The sequence below is a fragment of the Poeciliopsis prolifica genome, unplaced genomic scaffold, assembly GCF_027474105.1.
Source record: "Poeciliopsis prolifica strain line A6 unplaced genomic scaffold, Auburn_PproV2 SCAFFOLD047, whole genome shotgun sequence".
Taxonomy (NCBI): domain Eukaryota; kingdom Metazoa; phylum Chordata; class Actinopteri; order Cyprinodontiformes; family Poeciliidae; genus Poeciliopsis; species Poeciliopsis prolifica.
Genome location: NW_026562422.1, coordinates 1,058,626 through 1,078,219, shown reverse-complemented (window position 1 = coordinate 1,078,219; position 19,594 = coordinate 1,058,626). Strand labels below are relative to the sequence as shown.

Below are 19,594 nucleotides of genomic sequence, written 5' to 3'. Positions count from 1 at the left end.
TCTATTTATTACAGAGCCGCCTGGGCTCTGTAATAAATATTGCACACAAAGTTTCTCCATTGTGAGATAATAAAGAATAATTCTATTCTATTCTAAATAATTCTATTCTATTCTATAGATGAAGAATATTTATGGATGTCCCATATACAGTAGCTGCAGAATAAATATTGAAGCTATTTATTTTTTGCCTATGACAAATATGTTTATTTTTAGTTGAATTTTACAGCAGTGTATTAGGACTATTATAGATCTAAAAAAAAATAGTACATTTGTACAAGAAAAATCTGAAAATTTCTAGAAAAAGCTCAGATTTCTGAGTTTGACATGTCGGAAACTTACTAGAAAAAAAGACATTTTATACACAAAACTCAGATTAATCTCAGAGTTTTTTCTAGCAGTTTTTTTTCAAAGTCAGAAATCTCCTAGCTTTTCTAGAAAAAATCCTGAGTTTTTCTTGTAACAAAATTTCAACTTTTCAAAATTCCTTTTCTAAAATTTTCTTTAATTTCTTAGATTAATCTCCTCTTTCTTCTATCTACAACGGGCCTAATACGTCGTTGCAATTCTATGCGAAATATAGAAATTATTTTTGAAGAAATAGTTCACCACGCGCTCAGTTTTTGCATCCCAGAAAGCGTTTAAATATGGATTTATATATTTAGACAGAAGGGGGCAGCAATCTACACTCTTCTGTCCGATGAGCGTAGAAGAAGAAGTTTCTCGTGTTCTGTTTGTGTTCAGTAGCAACTGGCTAGGCTAAGCTAACCGGGTTGGCAGCTGCCCGCAGAGATGTTCGGCTGTTTGGTGGCCGGCAGGTTGGTCCAGACTGACGCGGTACAGGTCGCCTCTGATAAATTCGTCTTTACTTTGGCGGATTTTGAGAATGTGAACCACGTGGTAGTGTTCATGCTGGGAACCGTGCCTTTCCCCGCAGGAATGGGAGGAGCCGTGTACTTCTCCTTCCCGGACCCGGGCAGCGGCGCTCCTGTGTGGCAGTTGCTCGGCTTCATCACCAACGACAAGCCCAGCGCAATCTTCAAGATCTCCGGCCTGAAGGGTGGGGAGGGTGGAGCGCACCCTTTCGGCTTGATGGCCTCCGTGTCGCCATCCGTGGCCCAGGTCGGCGTGTCTGTTGAAGCTCTGGACCAGCTGGCTCAGCAGATCCCAGTGTCCAGCGCCGCGGTATCCACTGTGGACACGTTCATGCAGTTCACCCAGAAAATGCTGGACAGCCTCTACAACTTCGCCTCCTCGTTCGCTCTGTCCCAGGCGCAGATGACGCCGAACCCCACGGAGACCTTCATCCCCTCCAGCTGCATTCTCAAATGGTATGAGAACTTCCAGAGGAGGATGGCGCAGAACCCGAACTTCTGGAAAAGCTGAATAATCAAACCAGAACCTGGTGCAACCTAAGCCACAGTGCCTATCACAGTCTTCTGCCGTCAGACCGGACACTCTTGTGTCCCACAGTGGACATGTCAGGCTCTTTTGTGACTGTCTCAGTCTAGACTGAAGCCAGAGGAAACTTAGAGTTCCTGACTGTCTGAACACCTTTCATCCTGTCCTCACGAACTTGTTCACATTCAGTCCACTGATTGACCAACACAAGTGATTTCTAAATAAAACCTGATCTGCCCTAAAACTCACCATGTATTCAGTTCATCCTATGAGAGGGAAGTCTCCCGTTACTGACCTCCTCATAGCTAAAGTAATGTTATAGCTTTTTGAATTTGAAATTTACTGTCTAGTATACTGTCACAGCCACAAAAGGATATTGCTAAAGAAAACTGGATGTTCAGAGTGCTGTATCCAAGCAGCTTAACAGAAAGTAAAGTGGATGGATAATGTGTGCCAGAAGATGTGCACAAGCAACATGGATAACAGCCCACTCAAACATTAAAAAAATGCATTCAGACTCACAAGGGGTTTGAAGCTGGATTCAGTACATAAAGCCTGGGCAGCCTATGCTGATGTCTGTAATGGTGATTGATGTCTTGCAATAATTTCCAAATGTGTCTGTTGCCAGGCACCGGAGAACACCTTGACGACTCCAGTGAGCTCCACGACCTTAATAGGTCAGTTTTTTGTTTTTTTTGCAGCACAGCCATGGAGTGAGGCTCCAGGACCATGTAACCACAAAATACTTGTCATGAAGTGTCATTCGGTAACTGCATTGCTTTCAGAGCAATGCAAAGTTGCTCTAAAAGTTGCTTTGAAAGTCCATTAAAAGGGCCAACTTTGCATTAAAAAGTGTCATTATTTACTGAATGACACTTCCTGACAACAGTCATAAACATTCATAAAGACTATTTCATGTTCATGACAGATGTTATGTCATGTTCATGTCAGTGTAATGTCAGTCTTATGCACACTCTGTCAAATAAAGTGCTACCGAAAAAAATCATGTTTTGATTTTATTATTAGTAGTATTATAGTTACATAATAGCTACTTAAACACAGTTTACAATTTGAAGTGAAATTATGCATAAGCCTTTCGAGGGAACACACCCAGCCTGGCTGAGTTTCAGGATGAGTCAGAGTTTGGTTCTAATCCAGATGGATTCCTTACTGACAGGGTGTGTTTGTTTTCCCCATTTTGCAGCAACACAGTGAGAGAGTTTAACAAAGCTGTTCAGAGACTTCACAAACCCTCCAAATCAGTAAAAATAATAAAGTGCATCAATATGTTAGAGGTCGGTTTGTTTAAGAAATAAAAAGCAGCCTCAAAGGTGCATTAAGTAACTGAAAAACGAATTAAAATCAGAAATGTAAAAAAAGAAACAATACAAAACAAATGACACAGGACCAGATTTTACAAGGTATGAGATGGCAGATATCATGATATCATACCAGGCGGAAACATGTTGATGTAACTTAATTGGCTGAAAACTAATTTGGTCTCATTTCCAAACTTCACAAAACAAACCTCAACATTCACAACCAATACTAACTGTGACATCATTCTATCATTTTTACTGATTGTTTTTATTTTTTTATTTGCATATTTTACTTTTATGTATTTTTTGATAGGTTATTCACTTTCACTACTCTTTCATTTATTTACTTAATTAGTAGAGTGTTACTGGCTGAGTTAGTTTGTTGATTTAAATATTTTAACCGGAAAGTTGAATTATTTTTGCTAATAAGTGTTTACATTTTGGAGATATGCTTTGAGTTTATTCTATAAGTGGAGAGCTATGTTGTTTGAGAACACTAGTGTGGAAATTAATCTTTGATCTGTTGTTATTTAATATCTAAGCCTTATCAGGCAGGTATTCATAAACAATAGCTAAGAGTTAAAACTATGTGAATGTTATTTCCTGCTAATCAGGAAATAACTGGCTTACTAATATTGTTCTAAATGATTACTTTGTTAAAAATTGCCTTGGCTTTTTTTCAAGTTCACTGCCAAAGTAAACCTACCATTACCAAACACTGAACCGTAGGCAAATTTCTCTGACAAAACGTGGCAAACGTACACCTTCATCCATTCATAGATTGTTTGCCCCATGTCTCACATAGACCTTTTCAGCTCCACCCTCAAATTATACCTAAGACTCTGTTTTGGGTTAGTGATGGCTGGATCAGAACATGAACTCTGTTGTGTTGGAGGAGGGCTGCTCTGTGAAGCAGAAGCTTGGAACCTTCTGCTTCACAGAGAGGAGCTTCCTCTCGAAGGCGGAGCTAGGTCCAACTGGCCATTTTGTTGGTTGGACCTAGCTGAATGGTCCAACCAGATCAAAGGATCCCTCAAACATGCATGAAAGAATCATGGCAAGTTTTAATGATCTCATTAAAACTCCAAAATCCACTTGTTTAGTTTGATTTTTTTTTCACTCTGGACTAAAATTGCATCTTCATTTAAATACAGAGTTTAGCAGTCCAGACTCGCACATCTTTGCTTTGGACTCGACTTCTTACTTTCATGTACTTACTTCGACTTGACGTGAGACATAAAGGGGAAGACATGAAACGGCAGTTTTATAGAAATCCAACCAGAAACATCTGAGCTCTCAGTCTAAAACAGTTCAGTTACAGATGCCAAGGGTCCGCCTGAAAGTGGCTGCTAGCAAAGAGCTCTAGGATCACTTCTGAGAATTCCTGCAGAGGAAAAGATGTGAGTCATGAGAAGTGTGAAGGGTGGGTCGGGATCTTAGAATGCTTTTTGGTTCACATGGCAAATGATTTCCAGACAGAACAAAGCCTGACCCTTCAAACAAACATGCACAAAAGGACAAAAGTTTGCACAGCAGCACTGAGACAGCAACACACCCAAGAAAAGACTGACCAGGTTCCAACTTATTTTGTGAGGTCTGTCGTTCATTTATCCTAAAATTTGTATTTATTTGTATTTTTTTCCCCAAGAGGTTTTAAAAAACATCAGAACAAACAATCAGTAGGCCACAGAAAAACATGTGCATACATAACCAAGAACAAAATACTTTGTTTTATACTATTTTTCTGTTTGAAAAGAAGTTGGAAGACGTGAAGACTTATTTAATCCTACTCCTTATCTCAACTTAATGAAATATAAGTTACTACTAGTATATTACTAAAATTCATTTGAACCCCTTTTCTTTTTATGAATAAAAAACTAATATTGCAGAGATTAAATCAAACATTCTTTAGGTTTGCCTTAGCTGTCGTATAAACAAATTGCCGTTATGATTTAGTTACAGGAACAAGTTTAAGCCGGAAAACAGGGCGTGGCTCTGCACTTAAAAACACTCTCATGTTCTGCAGCCTGACACTGAGCTGCTCTCCAGCAAACAGGTACGTCTCTTTTCCGTTTCTTACACTTGTGACTGACTCTTCCCAGAAAAAGCAACCAGTTCTGGTAAAACTTTCCTGCACAGATTTGAACTGACTCAGAGATCGACATTATTAAACTTGTGAATCGTTTCATTGAGATGGCCTGAGGTCATTTCACTCTGTCAAGGAAAACACAGAAATAGGAAACACTTTCATTTGAGTTTGAAGGCGTTGATACTCTGGATTTGAAAGAAGTCTGGTATTGAATAAAACCCAGTGAGTACCAAAATAAGTCAGGTATACACAGTAACCATGTGTACACAGATAGACATGCAAATATACAGGGAAGTGGACTGCAACCGCACCCAGATGCACAGGGAACAGCCAGGAAAGGAATTTACTGAGAAAGCCAACCATTAGCTGCTGAATGAACATCTGACAGAAATGTGAGTTTTAGTGCTATGGTATATTGATTACTGGCATATTAGTTACATGAACAGGTCTAAGAAAGAAAATAGACCTGTTTCCAGAAAACAGCAGGAAAACAGCTTTCCTACTGTACATAAAGTACTTTATAAAGCACATCAAACAAACATGGCTGAAATTGAGTTTGCAGAATGTTTATTGCCTTATGTCTTTTTAGAAGTGAAAAAAACAACGACATTAGTTTGTTGGGGGGCAAAAAGAACTAAAGCAAGACTTCTGTGGATCTATGTGAAGATATTGGCTGATGAATTCAGAAGTTTAAGAAAACAACATTTGAAATTAAATTGCAAATGTGAAACTTCAAACATTAATAATGGATTATTGATCATAGACAAATCTTCTGCCCACTGTCACAACATTTCCCAGAAACACTTGGGGTGAGGGATTACATCAGAGAGAAGATGTGACACAATGTGTGGTTTTTTCTGCATGACACATGTTAGTGTTTAAGGATGTTAATGAACTGAAAAACACAATTTAAACTGATTTGAATTAACCCTCTTCAAATATCCCCACTTCTACATTTTGCATTTATATTAATTTGTAAAAACTATTTCCTAATTTATAGGAAAAAGAATTTTTTTTCTCACCTGTTGTTTATTTTCTGCTTCCAGTTGGACTTCAGCTCACAGTAGAGCACAATGGATGTAAGTCTGATTTACTTATTGGCATGGTTAACAGAATTTTTGTGTTTATTGTTTTCTTTCCACGTGTATTTTATTAAAACACAACAAATCCAACATGGAAGTAAACTGCAACTTTGCTTTTGTTGTTCAAGAAAGATTGTTACTTATGAAATCCTACAATGCCAGATTACTTGACTATTTGATTCAAAATGTATCTGACAGCTCATCTGTTTGCAATAAAGCATCTTGGAATCACCAACAATCAACCTGTTGAAATATTGTGTTACCTTTAAACATTACCAGATATCTCTCCAACTCTAAACTATTGCGCTTCATAAATCTGTGATAACCTTGAGTTCAGAGGTATCTTTACTTTCTCTCTCTTTACAGCTTTCAGATGCTCTTGGTGACTGGCCCCCTGGGGGCAACAACCAATCAGGAGGTCCTTGGCCTGCCAACCCCACCTGGCCAGGTAGAAGCATTCAACTGTTCTTTTGTTGCTTACTGTAGGCTCCTCTGTATTCAGTCAATTTCACCCACTGTACTGAGTGTCTGCTGGCTGTAACACTATGTCAACACTTGAATTGTCTTTTTGCTAATCTAGACATGGCAATAAGCTCTAAAACAAAAATACGCCATCTACCTCCTGCCCTCTGCTTCTGTGAGACAAAGCCATCTGTTAGTCTCAACAAGGTCCCAGTATGCCACTGGAGTCCTCCATTAAATTCCTGAAAGTTTGTGGTGGAAAACTCACAGATTCCCCTGGTGTTTCACCCATGAGGAGAGGGAGCCTCGGGTCTGTTATGGATTAGTTTCTCACCTACTTCAGTCTTTATTTCTGGCAATATTTTGTTTTTTGACAAGAAAACATTATTTTGAATGTATAATGAAAACATAAAAATCCAAGAATTTGTATTCATATTAAGAATGACATTGATTTTTCTTTTGTAATTTTCTTGAGATGTATTTTTCCATCAAATATAGCTTTATATAAAAAAGGTGAATTGATCATTAAAAATGAATGATGGAATTTTGACTCAGGTCAGCCAGCAAACAACCCCACCTGGCCTGGGAGTCAACCTGCTGCCAACCCCACCTGGCCTGGGGGTCAACCTGCTGCCAACCCCACCTGGCCTGGGGGTCAACCTGCTCCCAATCCCACATGGCCTGGGGGTCAACCTGCTCCCAACCCCACCTGGCCTGGGGGTCAACCTGCTCCCAACCCCACCTGGCCTGGAGGCCAATCCGGAGGCAATAGTATGTGGCCAGGAGGGAACCCAAGTCAACCCACTGCACCTGGTTCATATGGACCTGGACAACCTATGCCAGCCGCACCCCAAAAGAATCTTGTAAGAAAACCAAAGAAAATGAGAAATGCATCAAGAAATATGGACAGACAGAGAGATGTGTTAATTAATTTACTTTTTGACAGGCTATTCCCTATCAAGAGAAACTGCCAGGGGGAATGTATGAGAAACTACTGATCACCATCAGGGGAACCATAAAACCCAATGCTAACATGTCAGAAGCAACACTGGGGGTTTAATCAAACATATTTCTCTACTCACTGTCTAAAATATAGGATGCTAAAACTCTGCTTTTGTGTCCTTGTTGCCAATCAGGATCACGGTGAACTTGTCTGCAGGCAATGATATTGCCTTTCACTTCAATCCTCGCTTCAATGAATCTGGAAGAAAGGTTATTGTCAGGAACTCACTCTTCGGCGACAAGTGGGGGAAAGAGGAGAGGGATGGGAAGCAGTTTCCCTTTGTCCAGGGTCAGCCGTTTGAGGTCAGACATTTTATACCATGTTGGGGAATAAAGGTGTCTGTGAATCTACTGCATTTTCAGAGTCTATTTCCCTAACATGTTATTATTACTTTTTGCAGCTGAAGATATTGTGCACCAACACAGAGTTCAAGGTGGCTGTTAACAATTCCCATGTTCTTGAATTCAGACATCGGCTAACCAACCTGAGCTCCATCAACACACTGGGCATCTTCTATGACCTCACCCTTTCAGATGTTCGTGTTGAGAAATTGCAATGAGAAGTCTTTGACATGACCGGAGATGAAAACAAACAAACAAACAAACAAACAAACAAACAAACAAACAAACAAACAAACAAACAAACAAACAAACAAACAAACAAACAAACAAAAGACATTTGGAGGTCAACTGCAAATCTATTTGAGAAATACTGTGGATCTACAAAGATCGAACAAGAATCTTAAAAGAACAAAATTTCCCTTAACCTACAGAAAACAGTCACAAATTCATGAAAACCAAGTTTAGAACAGCTAAGAATCATAGATTTAAGATCTACCAGATCTTTTTAAAACACAGCAAAAATTGTTTTTGCTGGACCTCCAGACTATCAGCTGATCTACAGTGGAGATGATTGTTATTTCTCCAGAACATTTTTAAAAAGTCTCAGTCTCAGTGGTAATCACAGCAGATTATTCTGTTCTGTCGTTTTTCTAGATGATTTCTAAAAGTTCAATCTATTGTCAATCAACAGACATCGACAACAGATTTTAGTTTTGAAAAGTAAGTTGACTCATACCGAATAAAATAAATGGCTGTATTGTTCAGTATCTGACATTAGAAGCCCCGTTTTGACTCAATGTCACATATGCATAGTTTCACATGTAGTTATGAATGGTGTACATTTTGAAAGGTGCAACTGTGATTTTTACAATAAAATGTCATGGTTTACCTAATTCAATGTTCAATTTCTACTTCCTAGGTGAAAAATATAAATTTTAATTTCACACCACGAGATTGAAAAGAAAATATTATTTAGAAGGGTTATGGAAATTAAGTTGTAGGTCAAGTTGATTTGAAAAAGTGTCGTATGACAGTGCCACAGACTCCTTCAAGACAGTGTCTTGAATCAGAGGCTCCTTCAGAACTGATGTAATACAAACCACTACAGTAGATCCTTTATGCCAAGAGCCACTACCATCTACAGCAACTAGATGGTTGAATATGAATTACAGTGTTTAATTTCTCTTTTCAATTAGTAAAGTATTTTTGAACTGAATTGATTTATTCAAGGTGAGATTGTGGAAGCAGTAAACTGAGAATTGAGATGAAGAATCCCTCGATCCATGAACAACATTCAACTGTAGAAGTATATAAAAGTGTTGACTTACTACAAAGAACCTCTAGTTAAGATTTTGGATCCAGATTATTGTACAAACCTTTTTAAAATAAAAAATAAGATCATGTGGAAGAAGAAGAGAAAAAGAAGATAATTAAGACAAAAAGGGAGGCTAAATTAGTTGTCAAATTATTTTTGATTTCATTTATAATTGCTCCTAAATGAAAAAAAAATGACATAAAGCCATCAGATTTCAGAGAAGCCTGATTATTTTCTGAAATGCATCACAATCTACTAGATTCTGATGCATTTTAAGAGAGTTAGGGTCAGACTTTTATCCAATAATCTCTTTTTACACAACAAAATGGTTGTGACTGAATATCAAAGATAACAGACCAATATTTCATTTATTTTTACCTTACGCTTGCTTCCCTTTTAAGTTGTGACGTAATGACGCAGAGCTGCAATTTGACGTATTTTGGTCGTTTACGATAGAGCTGCTATAAAGCCACGAAGCGCGAGCTTTTTAGTAGCCAAGCGCTTTGGGAAGTAAAAAACTTAAACAAGCAGCTAAAATAACTGACCGCAGGTTCGTGTTGGTACAAAAACAGAAACAAACTGAAGAACAGGGGAGTTTAGCTGCTGTTCCAGCTACTAGCCTAGTTTTTTTGTTTTTATTTCCTGTAGCAAAGACGGGGAAACTGTCTTTAGGTAAGTGCGCCTCTTCGACTTGAAATCGTTTAAATTTATGTGAAAACATACGACGAGCTCTTGTATTATTAAATGCTCTGTTTTCCTGCTTCGCTGCTCTGCGCTAGCTAGCCTTACAGCTAACTAGTTTGCTGCGGTTGCAATGGTTACAACTAGTCGCAGCGAACTAACTTGACCAGTTTAAGCGGTTGTTTGCTAACCGTGCTTCTGACACCTCGTTGGCTGTGTATGGATCAGCTGTGGAACACAGCCGTTAACATTCTGAACCCCGAGGAAAGTGGCATAAGCGGGGTGGAGGTGATGAACAGGCCCAGCACTGTCTCGGTTGTTTTCTTCGTACTGCAGACACAGCAGTTGTTTATCAGACTGTTCAGTGCTGTCTCCACAATCAGTGACTTCTTAGCAGGGTTCGTACTCAAGCGTTTGATTTTAGAATTCACAAGGTTGGAGAAACGAGGGAGGGGATACTTCCAGGTTCCTTTCCCTTTACTACTCTCTGTAAAGTAGCAAGCTGTTTAGCTAAACAGCTGGTTATGAAGATGCAGCTGGTTATGAAGATGCAGTTAGAAAAGCAAGTTGTGTGATAAGGAAGTAAAGATTTGCCAATCTCTATCAGTTTCTGTAATAAATGTATTAATAGAATAAAGTGCACCACAATATTTCATAGAATGACACTGAGGAAGTTTACTATCGTCATACCTACACACAAAGTTCAAGCAGAAAATTATTTACATCGATTTTCTGTCATATTTAAAGCAAAAGAGCAATGATTCCTGCTGTTGTCAAAATCATCAATGACATTAATTATTACAGTTATTGTATTAATAACTGTAATGATATTTTTGCTGTTGTTAAACATTTATTTATCACTGTTTTTTTCTGGCGTCTGTGATTTTCAGATACAGACGCCAGAAAAAAATATTGACTAAATATATAAATAATGTCATGGTTGTCATGGTGCAGATTAATGCAGAGCTCTCTGTTGTGCTCAGAAATGATCAACAATCTGATTACAGCATTGCTTTATTAAAGAAAGTTGCATGGTTTTATGTGGAGTCGAATATGATTTGTTACAAGTTCAGGAATGAATCCTGCAGATTAAACCAACCTGTGGACTACAGCTGTGTGAATGCTGAAAACAACGCCTCATATCACAGGCACAACCAAGCCTGCTCCCTTCTAAATGTCTTCTGATGTTCATCTTTTTTATTAGCTGCTGTCACCCTCCAGAAGGTCTCTCACAATCGACACATGCCAGTGGTCCATTCTTTAATGAAATTAAGTTATTTGTGAAACTGTTTAAAACCCAGACTGAATATTTAATGGACCACTTTAAAGTTTCTTTAAAGCATTGAACTATTGATAGAAAACATGTAAATCAATACATTGCAGATGTTGCCTAAACCTGAGAATCTGAAATGTGAAGATGGATACCTGTTGGTGTGACTGTTTTTTTGGTTGGTATAAGGATTATGACCCATTGTTCTCTGTTGTCAAATAATATCTGAACTGTGTGTAGTAAGGCTTTCTGATCTCAAATGTGTGTATCCCGAATTGATGCGGGATACACACATCAAAGAAAAAAGTATTTCAGTTTGTTATATTTTTGTGTTAATGTGGAGTGTGTTTTCGTTTCTGTTTGCATTGGAATTGCAATGCATTTTTTTTTCTAAAGGGAGCAAGAGCAGTACAACATCTAATTCATGACACAAATGAAAGACAAAAAAAAAAAACATTTTAGTAAAGCCAAAATGGAAAAAAAATCACAGTTAAATGAGTCAGAGCCAAAAATTTAAAAACAAAAAAACAAAAACATGATCTCCATTTTTGCGCATGTCCAAGTGCTAAACTTGGTTTTATGAGCTAATTTTTTAAAGAAATGAACACACTTGCATATTTATTGTTGGTGTCCATCAAAAAACACAAAGTCTTAAATTTAGTTGCATTTTGGAAAAATAATGGCTCAAAATAGGCTTTTTTTTGTCTGAAACAATTTACTATTGAAAAAATTTAGGAATGAACTAACTGTTAAATGGAGTATACAAGGAAAAAAAAATCTTATTAAGCACTTGTTGGTATTCAAATACTAACTGGTTAATCCAATAAATAATCAAATCAGTCCCACCCTGTATTAATGCTAAGTTGAGCAGAAAGGGCTGAACTTCTGACACCTGAATATGTTGATAGCTCTAAATGATCAAGCCTTCACTGAAGAATTATTGCATTTTAGGCTACAACCATGTTTGCTTTCTTGTTTTTTTGTGTGCTTTTTGTTTTCTAAAGGAAATGAAGTATTTGTGTATTTAAAAGCAATTTTATATTGTATTAAAAAGGCTTAAAGCTGCTGTAGGTAACTTCAAAAAGAATATATATAAATAAATTTTTTTGCTTATTTGTTGAAACCGACTTGGTGAAGACAGTATGATATGAGATTATCTGTGGGGAGAAAAATAAAGCTCTTTTGCCTTCAACCAGTTCTCCCAACTAGAAACAACCAATCAATGCCAGGAGGAGGGTCTTATTGCTGTCAATCAAGCCTGTGTGTGCACCGCTCACCCTCCACACACATTTAGCAGCCTGTTTAAGACGTTTATTGACAGCGCTAAACCCCTCCTCCTGGCTCTGATTGGTTGTTTTTAGTCGGATCAGTGAGTTTCTTCAGACAGCTCAAAGAGGAGCTGGAGGAGATTGATCTTTTCACAGATCAGCTGTCTGATCACAAACTGTCACAACATGGTGATAGTTTCAACAAATATTTAAAACTTTTTAAAAATAAAACACTATAAAGGAAAAATCTGCAGAATGTGTCAATATTTTTATTTGAATAATCAATAGAATAGTTAATAATTTCAGCCCTACATACTGTTTTAGACCTTTTTTTTTATAGTATTTCGACCATGATGGCAGTATAAAATAACACACCAACAAGGAATGCTAGACTCGTCTAACAAATGGCAAATAATGGGAGTCAATATTTTTTTTTACATATGGTATAGTCACTGAAATATTCAAGTTACAGTATTTGGCATTATAGTTTTAATAAGTGTGTTTTTTTTTTAATAGCTCAGCTCTGTTGGAAAATTTTAACCAACTTCTGTGATGCTTTTCTAAACATGATTTTTATTTGGAGGTTCTGTTCTACTGATAATTTTACCTCTTCACCATTTTCAGTAGTTTTGGTCATTTTGTACAATTATTTAGTTTTTTTGTTTGTTTGTTTCTAACTACTTTAAAGCGTTTCATGCCTTCTAGATGGAGATTTCTGACCTTCTTTGACTGTGAGTGATATGAGTAGGGAATAGAAGCTTCTACTGTGGTGGATTAAGGAACCTTTGGTCTCTCTCCCTCCCCCATCTCTCCAACAGGAAAACTGCATCAAACCTGCTGGGTAAACATGTTCTGTGATCAACTTTCAGTCGTTGTCAGGTAACATGGGTCAGGACAGGTCAAAGGTGAACAGGCAATTAATTTGAGATTGTAGCCACAAACAACTGAACCTGTCGTAACCTTCTCTCTCTCCATCTCCTGATGTGTAAATGATCAGACATGTTAAGCAATGCAGTGAGCAACCTCCTGTATTTTGAGCTCCAGAAAATGCTTTCTGGATGATGTTGTATTGTTCCAAGCTGTTTGTCTTGTAATGTACTCTGAACTGTACACTGAGATGATTAGGGCGACTGTCAGATGCTACGCCACACGCTCCACTCACTCAAATGTGTTGAATGAGATGACATGTCCATCAGATGCACAACCTGTATTTACGTTTTTGTTAGATCTCTTCAGGAATTAAAGGCATAGAATGCAGAAATATATCTGCGTTTCTTTTCCATTGATGGATTTTAAACTTCCTGGCTAATAAATTGGGCTGATATTTGCCTTCTCTAGTGTATAGGCTATTAGCCTGGTTGCTGAGGCATGTTTGTGAAGAGCACAGAGTTGCTGCGGTTGCGTAGACAGTAGAGGTCTTCAATCAGTTGTAGCTTTGTGAATAAATGCCAACTACCAATGTATTTTACATTACAACCATTTCTGTAATGTAAAATACATGGTTGTAATGTATTTTACATTACAACCATCTCTTCTTTCAGGTTTCATTTTCATTGACATGTTTGTAAATGTGCCAGAATTAGCCAAATAGCTATTTTTCATCTGTTGTCCCTGGACACTAGCTGTGTTTCCATTGAACATATAACTGGGCAATGTGACATTAAGCAAATAAATTAGCTTAATTGCAATGGAAACACTTTTTTTTCACATCACACAAGTCACTTGATCAAAAACCTGATGTTACCATTGGGGCAAACCACAAAGAAGACGACAGGAAGTTCTTGAAGGATGACGGCATGTTTCTGAATGATTTATCGCGAGAACGAATTCGCATGCGATTTTAATCGCTTCTTGTTTAATGGAAACGCCACAATTCTGTTTTTTGACATGAGCAAAATATTATCAGTTGTGTGCACAACGTTCGTTATGGAAACACAGATGATGAGTAATTTGTCTAGCTAAAAACGAAAGTTGTAAAAACTACGTAAAAAATAACCTGGTTAAACAAAACTTGTCAATACTTACAAAACAAAGAAAACTACAACACAATTATTATAAGAAGTAAACTATTTTGCCAGACTAACCATGTCTTTGGACACGTTACATGTATGTTACATGTGCGATACCTGAAATGTCTTGACATGTTGTTCCTGCTATCAGAAGCCAGTGATGATCAGTGATTCCTGTATCACAGACTAACACTCTGTTCAGAGAGGAGCTTTTAGAACAGCACCATATCGCAGTGTTTTCTTACAGAAAGAAATACGTTTTAGGTTTAAAATAAATTCTGCGATGTGTAAAAGTTAACTTTGGTACATGATCTGTATTAAACCAACACAAAACATAAAATAAATGATTCATACAAATTCTTATTATCTTTATCCTTTTGTCAGTTTGTAAGCTGACGTGACATCTAGTAACTTTGAGCAATTTTGATGATGAAGCCCCCAAAATCTATCTGGCCTCACTTTGCACTAAAAGTCCTCTGCTTAGTGTTGCCTCAGCGTTAAACATTTTCCTTCATAATCAAGTGGTCGGTCCACTACTAGTCCAACATGGAAAAAGGTTTACATATTAAACTGTGTCTTGCCTCACCTGTAAACAGTCTGTACATTCTGGAAATGTCCACATGGGGGGAGAAGGTGCTGGGCGACACATTCAATAGCACGATGAAAAACTGAGCTTTGAGAGAAAATGCACATTGGCAGTGGTTGTTACGAAAATTTCACCAGGGGTTGTCACAATATTGACATTGTAGGCATCTCACATGGCACAAAGCATGATCCAGCAAATATATTTGTTGTATTCCTCAGAGTTGTGGGTATTTAGGACGCACTAGGGTGCACCGATTGCAGTTTTCTGGTTAATCACAGATCTTTAAGAAGCCTGACCTGCTGGTTCAGATTGAGAAATAATTTTAAGATGACTCAAAATTCTAGTTTTTGTAGTTTGTAGTCCTGTAGTTTAACCTGAAATATGTGAACTTTATGAAATGTTAATTAATCCCAAGGATGAGCTCATACATATTCATTATGAATATTTGTTTTAAATATAACCTCTGGCCTGCAGTACCCAAACAAAGTTGCATTGAACAGCAAGGAAAAATTCAACCCTTCCTGGAAGTTTCAATGACCTCATATTAAAGGGACATGAATGGTAGAATGCTTTAGTGGCTTTGACTGTGGAACGTTTTAAAACTTGAACGGTAACTGGACTCTGCTGCGTGTCGCTCTAATGTGACGGTTGGGGAAATGCCTGGGGACAGCAGACTCCAGTCCTGGAGTGGCTCTCAAACTGCAGTTTGACATCCATAGACAAGAGAGACATTCCAGTTGTCTTCTACTCAAGCACTTCTAGAACCTTCCTGTAACTGATATGACATTATTATTATTAAAGAGATTACATTATGAGTTAGTTTGTTGTTGCTGAATTACATCACGTTAGGATGACTCATCTATCCTCTTGTAACATTTGAACTCGTATTTACAGGTTTTGTTGTTGTACTTCTATGTTCTGTGCAGAGGTGGTCTCTCATGTTCAGTCTGCTTTCCTGAAGTTGGTGGAGTTGGAGAAGAAGCGACACACAAGATATGAAGCTTTAGAACCAGAGAAGCTTTCACATCAACCTGGATCTCACTTCTGATACCACTGGGGAATCGATATGTGCTGTCAAGGTAATCATAGTTACTATATTCTATAGGCATATTGAAGTTGTGTGGTATAATTATTTTGTGTACATTTATAATGACTTTAAAGTAGTGGTCACTTGGCATGGTAAGATGCATCTCCGAATGAGCGGAAAACAAAGCTAGCTCTGTAGTTCCCTCTAACACCTTAGTTCCCACTATGAGATCTTTAATTGCTTCAGCCCTCGTATCCGCTTGGAGTCCCAATGACCTCTTGAAGGTTGCCGTGTTTAACACTATAGCTGTCGGCTTGATTTAAAAAAACAAAAAACACCACACTACTGAACATGTTATTCCTGCTTGATGCATCCCTACACTCTTCCCAACATTTAATGTGAGAACCACAGAGAAGCAGATTGGTTCACATTATTTAAAAGTTATCCAAAAGCTTTTCTTTCATAAAGATAATTTTTGTAACTAAATAACTTTCTCCTCCTCCCCAAGGCCAGCCATGCATCTAAGGTCCTACCCAAAGTTCCTATGCTCAGATGTGCATTTGGATGCAGTCCGTGTTCAGACGTGATCTCAGAGGAGCGCTTATTTTGGTAGCCAGCAGGAGACGCTGATGATGATGAAGATGTCCAGTAACCAGAGCAACATCAGCACCAGCCGTATTCCATTAAGCTTCATCTCCACCAACACACTCTGCTACAGCACCGGAGGCCCATCGCTACATCTGAAGGCGGCACGCCGCACCACCGGGCAGCAGCTCTCCTGTAGGACCGACAGCAGATGCAGCGCCCCCCTCGGACCGTGCCGCAGCGCCACGGAGGACGCTGACGCGGCGCTGAACGTATGGACAGTCATCAAACCTGGACACGTGCGTGAAAAGATTGCAATATTTGCTTCGGAGGCAACACGGACCGATGGGGCAGACGGCGGCGATTGCAGCTCAGCTCACTGCTTGAGCCACGGTGATCCAGCAGCGAAGGCATGCGCTAACAGCAGCACTCTCTTGGGGCCGCCTCGCGCCGTGAAGGCCAAGGGAAGTTGGGAAGAAAATCGCTCTGCCAAGAGACGCCGCAGGTGTTTGAGCCACCAGCACCATCAGCCGGACCAGAGGAGCCACATCTTGAATGAACCAGAATCGAGGTGCTCAGAGGGTCCAGGCGGGCAGCGTGGGGAGGCACCGGAGCCAGCCAGGGGACCAACGCCAGCGGAGGAGGAGCAGAAGATCTCTGTGGTGGAGATGGTGGCGTTCCTTGAGCAGAGAGCGAGTGAGCTGCAGCCAAATCTAAAACCTCTGTTAAGCCTCCAGAGGAGCTCCACCACCATCACCCTTTCCAGAAACCCCCGGCCCGAGATCAAGGAGGGGGACGAGCCAGACATCGTCAAGGTGTCAGAGATGGTGGCCAAGCTGGAGTCCAAGTGTCTGAGGAGCAGCGAGACGAGTCTGTCCAGAAGCAACAGCCTGAAGAGGACGGTGGGGCGTGTCCTGCTGGCTGCTGGACAGAAGAGCTCCTGCTGGACACAACCCCAGCCACAACCCTCATCAAGACCTCCTGAAACTCTGACAGCAGTCCGGGTGGAGCCGCCTGTACAAGTGGAACCCACTGTCCTGGTGGAATCCCCTGCCTGGGTGCTGTCCCCCACCCCAGCTGCATCGCCTCGGGAGGTTTCTGGGGAGGCGGCGGGCCTTCAGAGTGCAGAGCAGGAGCCGCTGCCCGGCCTCCTGTTCCTGTCTCCTGATGTGACGGGGCCAGCGCTCTGCACTCCCCATTATAGAACCACCTTTTACTTGGAGCCTGCCCTCCCTCCAGTCAACGCCCCTCAGAGGTCAGAGAAGAACAAGGCCCACAAGACCATTGGTTGTCCTCCTTGCTCTGCTGCGGTGCCTCTCGGCCGGAGCGCTTCGGTGTCGCAGGACTTCCTGCGTGTGCGCCAGAGGCTGCAGCAGCTGTTGGCCCCCCAGTCGTACCTGCTGCTGCTGCCGCACCACCTGCTGGTTAACCTGCTGCTGCTGCTGCCCACCCAGAGCCTGGCTGCGCTGAAGTGCACCTGCAGCTACTTCAAGTTCGTCATCGAGAACTACAGCGTGCGGCCCGCCGACTCGCTCTGGGTATCTGACCCCCGTTACCGTGACGACCCCTGCAAACAGTGCAAAAAGCGCTACCGCCCTGGAGACGTGTCTCTGTGCCGCTGGCACCACAAGCCGTACTGCCAGGCTCTGCCGTACGGGCCGGGCTACTGGATGTGTTGCCACGGCGCCCAGAGGGATGCGCCCGGCTGCAACGTGGGTCTCCATGACAACCGCTGGGTGCCCGCATTTCACAGCATCAATGTGCCAATTTATAGGAGGAACTATCACTATGAAAGCTGAATTATTTTATGTGTATGTGTGTAGAGCTGTATGAAAAGCAGAGGGGCTACCTCAGTCCCACTTATTATCAGCTGATGCCTTGTCATGTGTACCCCTTTTACTAAAAATGGTTTCCAGCATCAAATTTATTTTGTCATGACTGAAGCATGTTCAACCCCCAGGCTGGACTCGTCCCGCTGCAGCAGTCTGCTGAGTGTGTTCAGGCTGGATCACTGACATCCAACAGTCCTCCACGTTTTCCTGGATATTACCATCTGTTTGTTCCAGCAAAGCACTGAATAAAGTAGGGATTGTGTTCAGCTTGAAGCAAACCAGCAGGTTTTAATTTGGGAGTAAAACTCAGTGCAGCAGGTTAAAGTGTTAGCGTTGTATTTCCACAGAGAAAAAAAAAAGTCTTAATAAGGAACATCAGGCTTTAAAGCAGCTAATGGTCAGATTTGTTTTGGAAAAAAATGTTTTGTCGCTGCATGCTGTGTGGCGCCCCTTAGTGTTCAATCTGACACCTTTCAGCATTTTCAGTTTTCAGTCTTGAGTTTTTGTGTGCGTTTTTGTTTTTTTTATTATTGAGCTCATTTTTTTGGAAGAGGATTCCTCTGGAACTCTTCCAAGTTCCAGAGTTAGAACAGAACATCACTCTGCTGCCAAAGTGGATCTTTGGTCATCGACCAGTCAGGCTGCTAACTCCAGTACGGTCTGGTGTTGTGGAGCCAGTCAGATGGCCCATTTTGTGGGAGAACGATCTGCTATCATCACAGAGACATTCAGGAGACTCAGAAAGCTGGGAATGTAGTAAGTTGTTACACACACAAACACATGTGGTCTGTTTTGCATGGGATTTGTGTGTGTTGGATTTGTGTGAGTGCTTCCACTAGCTGACAGATAATCATTGTATTCCTTTGTAGGATGTGGAGAAATGTGGCCTTGAGTCTCTGAGACGATGCAATATGGAAAACTTGACAATAAAGATTATTTTAAAAATTTATAAGGTGAACATGACCTTTGTTTTTGTTTGCTGAGTTATGCCTGCTGGCTCTAACATTTTTGCTGTAAAGATGTTTTGCTTAAATAAAATGCTTCCTGCTCTTTTTCTGTTAGATACTCTAACGTTATTTCACTTCCAGCTGGGGGTTTCTGCTCTCACAATGACTGTGGAACCATGTTAGGATTTAAAGTCATAGTTTAAAATGTGCTGTAACCTGGGGAAGACTGGTAGCTCTCTCCACAGTTGGATTAAGCTTCAGCAATGTTTGCGATTGAAAAAAGACGACAGCTTTATGGACTCATGCCTGTATTCTCCAGAGAAGAGAGTAAAAAACAGGTGGGGTCCAAATGACCCCCGTCTCTGAAGACCATAGGAGGG

At 40.2% G+C, this 19,594-nt stretch overlaps 3 protein-coding genes across 5 annotated transcripts; all 3 read left to right on the top strand.

Annotated features, from left to right (window-relative positions):
• The first annotated feature begins 711 nt into the window (after window positions 1-711).
• Window positions 712-2,404, top strand: hikeshi (heat shock protein nuclear import factor hikeshi). The gene is made up of 2 exons (XM_055057010.1): window positions 712-811; window positions 935-2,404. Exons 1-2 carry the CDS (start codon window positions 790-792, stop codon window positions 1,381-1,383), a joined length of 471 nt encoding a protein of 156 aa, XP_054912985.1. The 5' UTR covers window positions 712-789; the 3' UTR covers window positions 1,384-2,404.
• A 2,305-nt stretch (window positions 2,405-4,709) lies between these two features.
• Window positions 4,710-8,587, top strand: lgals3b (lectin, galactoside binding soluble 3b). Its single transcript, XM_055057009.1, has 7 exons — window positions 4,710-4,773; window positions 5,853-5,885; window positions 6,255-6,336; window positions 6,906-7,213; window positions 7,297-7,385; window positions 7,487-7,655; window positions 7,754-8,587. Exons 2-7 carry the CDS (start codon window positions 5,880-5,882, stop codon window positions 7,910-7,912), a joined length of 813 nt encoding a protein of 270 aa, XP_054912984.1. The 5' UTR covers window positions 4,710-4,773; window positions 5,853-5,879; the 3' UTR covers window positions 7,913-8,587.
• Window positions 8,588-9,404: 817 nt separating this feature from the next.
• fbxo34 (F-box protein 34) lies at window positions 9,405-19,328 on the top strand. Of its 3 annotated transcripts, XR_008607899.1 has the most exons (4): window positions 9,405-9,681; window positions 15,750-15,902; window positions 16,359-19,023; window positions 19,137-19,328. XR_008607899.1 is itself a non-coding variant. In XM_055057202.1 (3 exons), the coding sequence occupies exon 3, from the start codon at window positions 16,480-16,482 to the stop codon at window positions 18,232-18,234; it is 1,755 nt and encodes a 584-aa protein (XP_054913177.1). In that variant the 5' UTR covers window positions 9,405-9,681; window positions 15,750-15,902; window positions 16,359-16,479; the 3' UTR covers window positions 18,235-19,328. The 3 variants fall into 3 exon arrangements, 2 of the variants coding, with proteins under 2 accessions (XP_054913177.1, XP_054913178.1); XM_055057202.1 differs by having other exon boundaries at window positions 16,359-19,328; XM_055057203.1 differs by lacking the exon at window positions 9,405-9,681 and adding an exon at window positions 12,904-13,069 and having other exon boundaries at window positions 16,359-19,328.
• The last annotated feature ends 266 nt before the right edge of the window (window positions 19,329-19,594 follow it).